This window comes from Crassostrea angulata, chromosome 5 (assembly GCF_025612915.1).
Source record: "Crassostrea angulata isolate pt1a10 chromosome 5, ASM2561291v2, whole genome shotgun sequence".
NCBI lineage: Eukaryota > Metazoa > Mollusca > Bivalvia > Ostreida > Ostreidae > Magallana > Magallana angulata.
The window spans coordinates 57,178,024-57,190,952 of NC_069115.1; the positions used below are offsets into that span (position 1 = coordinate 57,178,024).

The following is a 12,929-nucleotide window of genomic DNA, read 5'->3' on the forward strand; positions in this document are numbered from 1 at the left end:
TTTCTTTCCATTAAAAGTACTAACCTTTGGCCAAGAGTTTTTAGGCGATCAATCTAGTTCTGGAAATATTTTTCAAACTCCTTGATAGGCGTTTTTCCCAACATTTACTGATAAATTGCAGACCCAAGGGATTTTCGTGATTTGTTTCTTTTTCCAGATCCATGTAGGTGGAATTTTAGTTTAAGGAACAGACAGAAGTCTCACTTGGCTAAATCTAAAAAAAACCCACCAGAGATGGGGGAGGGGGTGGGCTTTGGTAAGACAGTGACCTTTTCTGCCTCCAAATACTTGGTCGCGATGTGTGCTTTGTCTACCGGCGCATCGTGGTGCGGAAGTCGGAGATACTTTATACAACATTGGGCTGGCGGCTTTCGTTATATTTCGATAGTTTTTGCGAATGTTATTGTCATTCAAATTAAGACCACGTGGTTTTATTTGATCTTTTCAGTTTTGCAGTAAAAATCGTTTATAGTCTATATCCAAGAATCATTTTTTTCACATTTTATTAATTATTGAACAAAATATGAAGATACAAAGACAAACATATACACACTCATTCACTCACATACTCATTCAAAATGTACAAAGTCTAGAAAATCATACACTAGTAATCATTTTGAAAGTATTTTCATTCTTAGCAATACATATATGTTAGTTGTGTTTAGATGATGAATTAAGGAGAAAAATTGAACAACAAATAGAAACTAAATAAAGACCAATACAGTATGCAATAATCCAGTCATAGCAGCTTACTGTATTTGATGGTTTTTGTACTATGTCAATGTACAATGTCAATGTATTCACTAAATGTCAGTAATAATTCTTTCCAAAAAAAAGTTATGAGTATTTTTGAAATATTCTTGAGTAATCAGATCCTATCTCCAAAAACTTTGAGACTTTACTTTTTGTAATTACACCAAAGAGAGATTTCAGTAGATCATCTGTACAATGTAAAATTCTTCTGAACTATGATAATCTGAGGGATTTAATATATAATTCTATGTGTTTCATTTGGAGTCACCTGTCAGTATTTTTCTGAATCAATAATGTTTTTGACACCTTATCATTTTTTCCATTCAAAATAATTTTTTAAAAATTTGTTTTTCAAGTTCTGATATCCACTATCCTAGAATCATGGTACTTGTCGTCAAATATAAAATCTAGACTTTTATTGATTTTAAACTTTATATTCATTAATCGGTGGATAAAATGAATTCTAAAAATAAATGTAATAATAAAAATAAAGGTTTTTCTGCTCATGCAATAATTAATATGCTTGGTAGCGATCCTTCCTAATGGATAATTTTCGATCCGCGCCTGAGGTATTAATAGCATTAATAGTGAAACAGACTGTACTACTGGAGTCCGGTCAAGTCGTACACAGACCAACTCGTACACAATACCAAGTTGATTTAATTCAAAACAGAAACCCATTTATTTTTTAGAAAGCATGGTAATACACACCAAAAGCAACAAACATGGCTATGATTTTATTGAGCAAAAATAATGTTTATATTTTAACCACGTGAAAAGTAGTTGAACACGAACGATAATTCTGAATTTCATCCTTTAGTTTAAATAACCGCTAGCTGATAAAAAAGTCATGTATCCTAATATTTTTTTCATGTTTTACACAAATCAAAGTAGGATATCATATGAACAAAAAACGAACAGTACTTACGTATTTTGAGAATGTTATCCGAACACTTATACTTCCGCCCAAACTTTCACAGGAACTGAATAAATCTCGGCGAAGGATCGTGAGCTTTCATTTGAGCACCTCTAGATTTATTTCATACTTAGCAATGATAATGAAAACATTCCGAACACATTCGCAGGGGTGTTATAGAGGAACACGTTTTTGTACTAAAGTGTTATCACCATCTGGACTGCCATGTACCAGTCCATTCAATCTATTTAATATTGACATTTCGTTGGATAAGAACGGACGATTATTTCAAACACTTCATGATATGAACTATATTTTATAGTTCCAATTTTCAATATTAACCCTTATTTACTAGCTTAAGTTACAGGCTCCATTCAGTGGAAGTCGGACAAAGCTTGAATTCTGATGCCCACGACTCTTAATTTTGTTTATGATAAAGATATATTTTACGGGGTGATTTAAGTTATTTGAATATCCAGGAAAGTAGTACGTATATTTTGAGTGAGCGTTAATAATTTTTGGCAACACAGTCACAATTATTTGCTGTCTCGAAGAATGATCTTTGACGAACAATATTTGCATTAAACCAATAATATGCCCTTATTTTAATTCCTACAATTAAATTCTAAATACTTTAATTCAAACATTAGTTTCTGATTAAAAAGCAATCTTTAATTTGGTCGTAGGTTATAAGTCCTTTTGTAAAACACAGCCCATGAAATTATGGACTCAAGTAAAATGTGTAGCTCAAGGAAAAACAATAAATAATGAAAAGCAACAATTTTTTTTACACCTTAATGGTGCTTTTACATAATAAAGTATATCAATCTCAATAAAATGATGATAAAGATTATGAGAAAGATAATCCTGGTTTTTCCTTTATATACACTTGGTGATTCTTCTTAAGATTAAGATATTTAAGGTGATCTAATTTACAAGTAATACATAAATTATCAAATAATGAAAGCAATTATATGATGAAAATGACATGACTAAAGCAACTGTGAATTTGATTACAGAAAGATTAAAATCAAGATTTTGGCAAGATGTCATACGCTCAAACAAAGACTATATAAATAGCAACAAGGAAGCAAACACTGATTGCTTTAAAATATTGGATATTTATCCCTTAAAATCGAGATCTAAAACTAGTGGCATGCTTAAAAAACGTAAGCAAATCGAATCTGAACAGACAAGGACTTTGAAATTCTTTGATTAGTTACATATACTAGCATATAAAATTCTTTTCAAAATGACAAGATATAAGGTTGCTGTTCTCTTTCAAATAGATATAAGATTAGATCACGTGTTTCATAACATAAACTCAGTTTTGAATTGTATCAATTCTAGTGTGTCTCCTCGTATGGAGATTCCTGGTTTGTGCGGTCCAGAGCTGTGTAGTTTTTATCTACATCAGTATCTTGCAAATCGTCATAATGTTGTGCCATACTTTTGGTCTCTAATTGATGATTTTCGTCCTTACGTTTATCAATTTTATGAAAAAGCAGAAACTGCTTTTTAAAGAGTAAATATATTATTATGAAAAGCCACGTAATTCCCAAAATTGTAGAAAGAACGGCAATAACAACCTTGTGTCCTCTTGACATCTCATACTCTGAAAACACAAAACATTATATATTGTCAATTTAATATTTCAATGAACAAATACCAAAGTACTTTTGGTAATTGCATGTTCAATCTAAATTAACAATTAAGGTTCAAATTGGTACTTACGTGAAGTTTCTAAACAAAAAAATTAAAGAGTTGGATTAATGCTAAAATTGTTAACTTCAAAATATATTTTCATAGGCTGCAATAACCTTTTCACGATCAACGCTCTGATCTGTTTCAGGGCAGTTTTGTATAGCTTTGTGATTGTTTGTTCAGTAGATGATTTAATGATAAATAATAACATTAAAACTATTTACCTTCTCTTCTGATGAAAAAATTTGTTAGTACTTTTCCTTCGTATAAAAGCTTATATTCCCCGAATGTTTCGTCTTCCAAACCAGAAATGATGCTTATTACACGGTGCTTGTAGATGACGCAATTAAGCTGTAATACAACACTGGTGGTGATGTTTGTCGGAAAATCATCAGGTCCTAGCCATATCATCTTTGACAGGACAGGAGATGGATAAGCAATAACAGGTATGATTACAATCCTGGTTTTTACCGATTCAGTAATAGTTTTCATTTGAACCTCTTTATCCAACCTTGGCTCACCTATCATTCAACAAAAGGAGCGTGAATTCAACTCTTTAGCATGTACACTCCAGCAAGCAAACGACGAACAGACGCGTTAAGAGGCATGAGGAATTACATTGATGTATTAATAAAGCAAAACAAATATTAATGATACAGGGGTTGATGACATATAAAGTAAAACTCTTACACAAAATGTTTACGTCAATGGCCTTTGTGCTGGTTTTCAGATGTGTAGACTGTCCATAACAAACATATGTCCCTGTGTCAGAACACTGAGCTCCTGTACCAAAGCTGTAGTTCGACCAGTGGTCCCTAGCCTCAGACAAAATGACAGTCCCTCCGTTCTGTGTTTTACCGAGTCGTACAGTTGGGATTGGGTTTCCATTAACGAGACACGATAGTTGTAACGGGTTTTTCTCTTGGATGTCTACCGTTATTCGATCTGACACCCATTCGTCATTTACATAAATAATTGAGTCATCAAAATCTGCATTCAAAAAAGATTTTTAAAAAACCTCTAAAAGCAATATATTGGACGAATAAATTTAAAAAAGAAAACCAAAATTCAACGTTACGGCATAGAGGTACAAACATTGAACGTCAAGTGTAAAGTCTTTCTCCACTGATTCATTTTTCCATCTAGATGAGCAAATGATTTGGGTTACATTCCTGTTGATGCTTTGTAATAGTAATATCCCATTTTGTGACAAGGCATCTTTAAGACCGTTTGATTCCTTATATTTCCACGTTACGTTGCAGGGTGGATTACAGTCAGCTGAACAAAAGATCGGACCGACTACATCGCCTTCCTTTACTGTTAATTTATCATATTTATTCACGTTTGGCTTTGGTGTGAAAATGAGTTGTTCTGGACCATCTGTAAACATAAACAAGAGGCCCATGGGGCCACATCGCTCACCTGAGCAACAATGGGCGTTCAAAACATATTGTGCCGTATGGTCCCTTGGTAAAATAACAAAAAATAAATATTGTAAAGTATTCGAATTTTACACTTATTTTTGCATACACGTAATGTTTGACATTGTACCTTCATGAAATACTATTTTCTACCAGAATAAGAAATCCTACGCAAGATATAAAACTAAACATTTGGTAGGATTACACTGTTAAGTTGTTAACTTTCAATTCCCTATATTTTCGTTCTGCCCCCCCCCCCCACCCCCCCCCCCCCCACTTTGTAAAGCGGTCAAAATATATGAAAGCATATAGGTACATTTTTTTTCATCAACTACTTACTAGTTATTGTATTTTTAAAAAATATATAATAGTTATTGTTTTTTATTTTAAAAATCCTACATGTATAGATGTGAAGAGGAAAATTGTACCTCAATGTGTTTAATTCCTCAATTAAAAACATTCAAAAAAATTATTTGTCTTCTCCATTATGATTAAATGACAGTTATTTACTTCGTGTACAAACCAGGATAATTTTCCGCTGTGATATTTTCTTAGGAATAGCGATAATTACCTTATCCCTGCAACAGAAATGTGTCAGAACCATGGAAACTGTATTAAAAATGTCGTTTTTATTTACCCGTGTCTGAAAAACTATCAAAATTGATGTAGATTTCACATTATTTATTGTATAAAGAGGGGGCCCCAGAGAATAGGTATATACAGAATATCACTCTTTATTTTATTTGTACAAGTATTTACCATAGGTACTCTAATTCATATAGAATTTCTAATGTTCAACCAAAATTTCAGCGTCAATCGTAGATTTATACGCAAGATACAGAGCTCACAGTTCGCCTAGGTTTAAGTCATATTTTGTTCACATGAGTTTATTACATTCAGCTTAAGATTTTTAACTCGGTATTTCCTATTCAGCATTTAAAATGGAAAAAAAAGAATGGCCTAAGATTTTCAATTCATTTATTCACTGAAGACCAGTTCACTGGTATTTGAGGTTCAAAATCAGTTTATACAAATGTACACAAACAGTCAAGGATCACATGTACAGTAGGAGTAATAATGACGAAAAAAGGTTAAGTTTACAATACAATAAGTTGTTAAAGTTGGTTTCTGGAAGAAATCTTTAGTTCTGATCTGTGTACAAACATAGAATTGTGAGCATATCTCTGTATCTTGCTTATAATTCGAAGCTTAACACTCAAATATGGTTAGTAAATAGAAATTGTAAACAATTAAACACAAGAAACATGCACTATAACAAATAAAGAACACAATTTATTTTTTTGAAATGAATCATATATATACATGTATATACCTACGTATTTCCGACAACGATATCAAGCTCTATTTAAACTGAATAAACTCGAGAAAATGCCGAGCATCTCAACAAAACCTATTGCATTATTCTACCATTATGCAAAAGATAATGCCGAATATTACCGATAGAATGAATTGTATTTCAGTACGTTTTTTATATGTCAGATTTTGCTTAATTTGCGCAGGTAAACAGTTAACTGTTTGATTTACCGAAGTCTCTGTTTGATTTGATACGTAAAAATCACGAAATACAGACGATAGTTCCCAGGTAACAAAGCATAAATAATGAAAACGAAACGAAAATCAGAACAAGCTAACACCAACGTCATGTGTGAAAATTGTCAACGCATTGATATATTTAGCCTCAAGTTACTTCACAAAATCGGCACCAATATATTTTGCATGTTTCAAAAATTTCCCTTCATTCGCAAGCTGTTGCACCACAAGCAAATTCATCATAGTCAGATCGACCCTTTTTCGTATAATGTCATGGCTGCTTTAAACAAAGAACCTCGTTTTAGAAGTATGGAATACGAGTCTTGGTAAAATGGGGATGAAAACCCGGGCCGTGGCAAAATAAAAGCCAGGGCAGATCGGCAATCGTCAATTCCAAATACGCATTATTTTGCAGCAATATTTACAGCAAATACAAATATACTGGTCCATCAAATATCCTGAAATTTTAATGAGATTGGCAGATTAATAACTGCCAATCTTTTGTTTGCTCAGGCCAAGTCTTGTCTACCCATTTTACCGGATGCCGAGCCCGATTGAAACACGCCTTTCCTTTATTATTATTTTTGTAATAACTCAAATTTGAAACAGAATTAAACCTTAATTTTTGCAATTTATATTTTCCTTCCCATAAGGATAATTTATGCTAAACTACGTTGAATTTGCCTCAGTAGTTCTTGAGAAGAAGATTTTTAAAAATGCACCCCCCTTTTTCTACAGTTTCAAGGTTTTCTCGGCTTTGAATATAGATTGGACTTTTTTTTCTGCAATTTATATTCGCCCTCCCATAAGGATGCTTTGTGCCAAATTTGGTTGAAATTGTATAAGCGGTTTTAGAGAAGAAGTTCAAAATGTAAAAAGTTTACAGACAGACGGACGGACGGACGGACGGACAGACGGACGACGGACAAAAGGTGATCAGAAAAGCTCACTTGAGCTTTCAGCTCAGATGAGCTAAAAATACTAGACACAGGATAAAGAACTTTGATAGTTGAATGACGAGCTATATTTTAAATTATCATTTACAGTAAAACACGGTTATAGCGAACACGCTTATAATGAATTGACGCTTACAGCGAAGTGATTTTCATTCCCCGTGACTATATTACATGATGTAAACTTGACAGATATAACGAATTACGCTTATAACGAAGCAAAATCGCCCGTCCCTGGCGCTTCGTTATAACCGTGTTTTACTGTAATAAGATATGAACTATTTACAAGTGTAAAAAGATTATATACATAAAGGATTAATCTGTAGTGCATCACTCTGAACAGACTCCAGATCTTCTTCTGTCGCTGTACATGAGTATCTGGTGTACCGATGTCCTTTAGTAACTTTCAATCTCAGGGTATCCCTGGTTTCTTTGTCCATCTTAGTGTTGTTGATAAACCACGTGTAGGACAAGGTGACAAGCTTGGAGTAATAGTCAGGAGCGGAGGTTGATTTACTGATACATGTCAATTCTAAATGTGTGTCAACCAGTGTTGTAAGGGTTCCGTTTATTCGTGGCTTTTTGGGTGTGCCTCAAAATATAAAAAATCAGCAAGTTTTTAAACATCAATAACAATTAACATTGTTGAGAAACTTACAGTATATTTATTTTAAATCTTCTGATTTGATCTTGTACTATTTGCTTTGATCAGGGATGGTCATGATAAATAAAATTTCTGTTAATTGTATTCTCTCCATGCCTTGTATACAAACACATATTGTTGAAAGAATGACGATGACCTTTGACATGTGAATACTACTTATAAAAAAACCCACAAGAACGTGCCAAATAACTACAAAAGTTTGTTCTTTTGATGGTAATTTTTTATTTTTATGCACCTATTTCTCTAAATCAAAAACAAAAGAAATTCATGTAACTTTAAAACAAAAAGCAAAAACTATTCTTGGGAGTTGATTTTAATCAACTCTCCTATGCAGTTACTCTGACAAACCGAAAGTGAAACAGTGTTTGGACCAAAGCACAAATCATCGCCGCTGAGAAGGCTTAGTTCTTGAAAATAATTGATAAATTGGAAATAATGTACGCTAAAGCTTTTTTTTTCAAGGAAACTTATTTATAAATACCTTGAAAATAGCAAGATTTTAAATGGTACGAACAATTTAGATAATTTTTGTAGTCGTATGTATTCTGACACCAGAGTTCAATACAGTCTCGTTCAACTCGACGCTCGGCTGTCTCCGTAAATCTCCGACAAGCAGAGAGTCTCTCTTGCTTGTCGGAGATTAACGGCGACAGCTGAGCGTTTGGTTGAACAAGACGAGAGTTCAATATTGCTTGAATCCCTAAATTTTCCATAAATATATCTATCACTGATACATAGTCTGATTGAATTAAATTAATCATATCTTTAAATATTACTTAACATGATTTATATGGGGTTTTATCAACATTCTTGTGTCGAAAAAGTCCGAAAATTCATATTATAAAAATGTGCGTAATTCAAATACATATTAGAAACTACCTGCACTTGTCATGCAAAATAACATATCATTGAATTTTAAATAAATAAACATCGATAAAATCAACTCACGTCAGTTCTTCGATACTTTGATAAATATAGTTTTAAGAGACATAGATTTTTTTTTTTACTTGAAGTGAAGTTATATTCTGGTGTGGAAAAAGATATTTAATTTAATTGACCTAACACCATTATTACTTATTAGGTTAGTTACTGACTCACTACGGAAATATATTAGGTTGATCAATCTCATAAACGGCTCGGCTTCGCCTCGCCATCTATGAGATTGATCAACCCAATATATTTCCGTAGTGAGTCAGTAACTAATCTAATAAGTGTTTTGTTTTTCCAGAGGACTGTCAAGCAACATATTTATTCACAAATAGTGATGATCTACGCAAAGCCATGTACAAGATGCCTAACATCTCGTCTAATTTAACTCATTTAAACTCTTCAAAATTTTCAATCTCACTTTTAAATACTCTTTAAAAATCTTTGCTTCATCCTTGTTTCCTTAAAATGTTTTGTTGCAATTCAATTTTAAACGTTTTCTCCCTTTCTCTGCAGAGATTTGAGCAAATTTCGACGTTGCCATTTTGTTTTGCTCCATACAAAACAAAATGACGTCAATATTCTAAGGGCAACTACTCTAATTTTAAAGAATTTCAAAGGGCAACTACTCCAAATACTTTAAGAACTTACGGCCTGCGGTTTATGTATTCAATACTATGAAATGTCGAAATGAGTAAATGAAGCGTCGGCCAATGACGGCCATATTGCCTAATGTTATTTCTCACCGAACAAATTATAGAGATATATGACGCAATCACGTGCTATGTTTAAACCAATGAAAGTGTGACATTTCAGTCCGAGGGAAAACAATTAATGATGGTTTCGAAAAAAACAGCATATATTATTAAGAAAAATAATACAAGTTTAGTGATGACGTTGCATGTGTTAATTTTTTTCAGAGTTGACAGAAATATAAATTAATAAAACATTGAAAAATTCCAACATAACACATCTCTATAATAATTTGATACGTGCATATATAACAACATCTGCATGTCATAAAAAGCATGTCATAATAAATAATTGATGTAGTACAAAAGTTAAATATTTTTACTGGCGAGCAAATTTTATTTTGTATATATAAAATTAACAAAACACAATCAGCACAACACCTTCACGTGACCACTCAACCAGTCATGTCTAATGCAATCATTTACCTGATACAATGAGTAAAACACCACCACCAAATCGTGCATCATGAAAATTCGTCCCGCCATTGTAATATCCAGCGTCATCCAGAGTTATGTTCCTTATCTCAAACAGGATGTTGGTGGAATTAAATGGTCTAGTGAGGTATGAGTACTTAGGCGACAGTTTGGCTCCCTCATGATACACATGCATTATTGACGCAGTTCTGTTTTCTTTATTAATGTGATAAATGTTGTATTTTGTAATTGGAAAGAAGGCAGCTGTCCATGAAATATTCTTCTTGCCTCCTATCTGACTTTTAACTTTGGAGACTAAAAGAAAAGTTTTAAGCAATTAACAATTGTATATCATTCATTAAGCTTTTTAAAAAGAAATAAAGGAACGCCTTTACTGTATCATTACGGCGGGTAGTATTTTGTATCAGTTGCTACTATTTACACAATTAAGAATGTGCACAATTTAAAATATTCTTTATAATCCTAGCCTAACTGAAAGATATACAATGATAACATTTATAGATATAGACGTGAACAAAAGGATGCATTGCTAAGCTGAAAATGTTTACGAAATAATAATTTTAACATTAATATATAGTTACACAAATCTATATAAAAAGACATAATAAAAAAGGAAGAACGATAATTCTTTTATTTTATATCTTTTTAAAGGGGCATGGTCTCGATTTTGGGCAAAATTTATTTTCCCGTTTTTAATGTTTACAATGTTTCAGTAAGGCATCTCTAATAATTACAATTTGAATTTCCCAGCTAAGACCAAAAATAGATGTAAAAAACGTCAGGGGTGTTAATTTTTGTTCCAGACGAATCACCAGATAGAAAAATTAGCAATAAAAGAACTTTAACTGGTATATTGAACCAATCTAAACAAAAACAAGACACGAGCCTTGTTTACATAACAAAGAACTTTAAGCTCGGTACCTTGCTTATAACTTTACGACTGACACCCAAATTTTGGTCGATCATTAGAAATGCATTACTCAAACATCGTAAACAATAAAATCGTGACCATGCTCTTTAATAGGGATGTTAAATAATGTGTAATGGGTTGCGTATTATCAGTCTAAAAGTAGTACAAATTTTAAGTACTGTATATAAGTGGTATGTGGTTGTAACGTCATCCCAAAAGCTATCATATGGCTACTTATCTGCAGCTTTGTCAGACTTGATACGATAGTGTCAACTCTTTACATCAATGAGAATAATCAATCTCATGTGATTTCTGATTTTTTCATTAATTAATAAAAAATATTAATTTTTTTTTCAATTGCACACAAAAATGTCAATTATTTTGATAATCAAGATTATTCACAAGTGAAAAATACAATCAGCTGCCATATGTAGTGTGAATTTGTGAAAAATTTTGTCAATTGACGAATAACAAAACTTTTAAATATCCATAGCAATTTTTTATCACAATTGTTTATTAAATATATACTTAGACCCTTTTTAAGAATTGAATTTAGACACTTGTTAAAGGATTTGATGAATACAAAAATATTACTTTAAACGTGTTTTTACAATATGGACCCAAAGATGTCAAAATAGTGCTTTAAATGGACGTTTTCGGATGGGTGAACACTTGCTAAATATTAGACGATAGTTTAAAAAATATCTAAATAAGTGCAAAATAGAACTAATTAATATTTTGTAATATTATTAAACTTTATGCCAAAAATGTATATATATGTAGAAGAAAATAATCAAACCGTTGTATGTCACTACGTTGTCTGCAAGTGATTCGGGTGTTCTCACATTGATCGTAATGGAATCATACAAGATCGCATCTTTCACAGTGTACTGTGTATCATACACACGGGTCCGAGCATCTGTCGATCTGTCTCTGGTTATGAACACATAGTAATTTGAAGAATTGGATGACGGAGTCCATCTAAATACCACATTGCCAGACATGAACAAGGTTGATATATGCAAGATTTGACCTGAAAAACCAAATATTGCATTAAAGTAATCTGAAAATGATCATAAGAGATAGTTTGACGAATGCATGTCTATTATAAATACAAAACGAAATATGTCTTAAGTAAATTAACAAATAATCAATAAATTCCATTCATGATTCATGTTGCCATTTTTACAGTTTTCACGATTTTTGTCTTGTCATTTGCAACTTATTTACTGCATGGTGATAGTTTGTTGTGTTTCACTCTAGCTGTGTTTTATGCACATGTTACTTTTAGGAATTCGGATTGGTATGCTCTTATGTTAAAAGTTTATCACTCACCTTGAACAAAACACAGGATTCCACAATGTATGGTATACAGAGCGATGAACAGCTGCATACTCAAAATTATTTACATGCAATACTGAAAAATGTAGCAAAACTATAAGAAACGTTTTCGTCAATGTTGAAATATGATTAGTGCTCTGACTAATAAATTAGAACTTCCTGGTATTTTTCCAGACCGTCTGCTACATAAGGATTCTCAAGAGAACTTATTTTTTTGTGCCACCCTTGTAAAACGTAGATTTTGCTTCCTGTAAAAAACACGAACAAACTCTGCAGTGAAGCCACTAATGCATCATTTCCCTTCTCATGATCCATTTTTCAAACGTTCTTAATTTTTTTCTTCTCTATCAAACGATCTTCTCTCATTCCTGGAAGTCTTGTTTACTTTCACTTTCGTTAACCAACTTTAGTGTACATCAGCACGTGTAGTAACATTCGAGTATAATGATATATCGTTAAGCTATTGATTGTATGCATCGTTTTAGTGGAGAGCAGATCTGCATTTTATTCAGATTCCTAGTTGTGGTTAAGCAAAAGAAGAAACAGATAGAAAGATGCTGGTTAATCGTGTAAAATTAAAGAGAACGCATCATTTAAGTTAT

The 12,929-nt window shown here is 32.4% G+C and overlaps 1 protein-coding gene across 1 annotated transcript; it reads right to left on the bottom strand.

Annotated features, from left to right (window-relative positions):
* Window positions 1-2,218: 2,218 nt before the first annotated feature.
* Window positions 2,219-12,690, bottom strand: LOC128184925 (uncharacterized). The gene is made up of 8 exons (XM_052854565.1): window positions 12,322-12,690; window positions 11,786-12,019; window positions 10,068-10,370; window positions 7,606-7,890; window positions 4,469-4,753; window positions 4,064-4,363; window positions 3,598-3,894; window positions 2,219-3,284 (listed from the first exon to the last, which is right to left on the bottom strand). Exons 1-8 carry the CDS (start codon window positions 12,377-12,379, stop codon window positions 3,016-3,018), a joined length of 2,031 nt encoding a protein of 676 aa, XP_052710525.1. The 5' UTR covers window positions 12,380-12,690; the 3' UTR covers window positions 2,219-3,015.
* Between the last annotated feature and the right edge of the window lie 239 nt (window positions 12,691-12,929).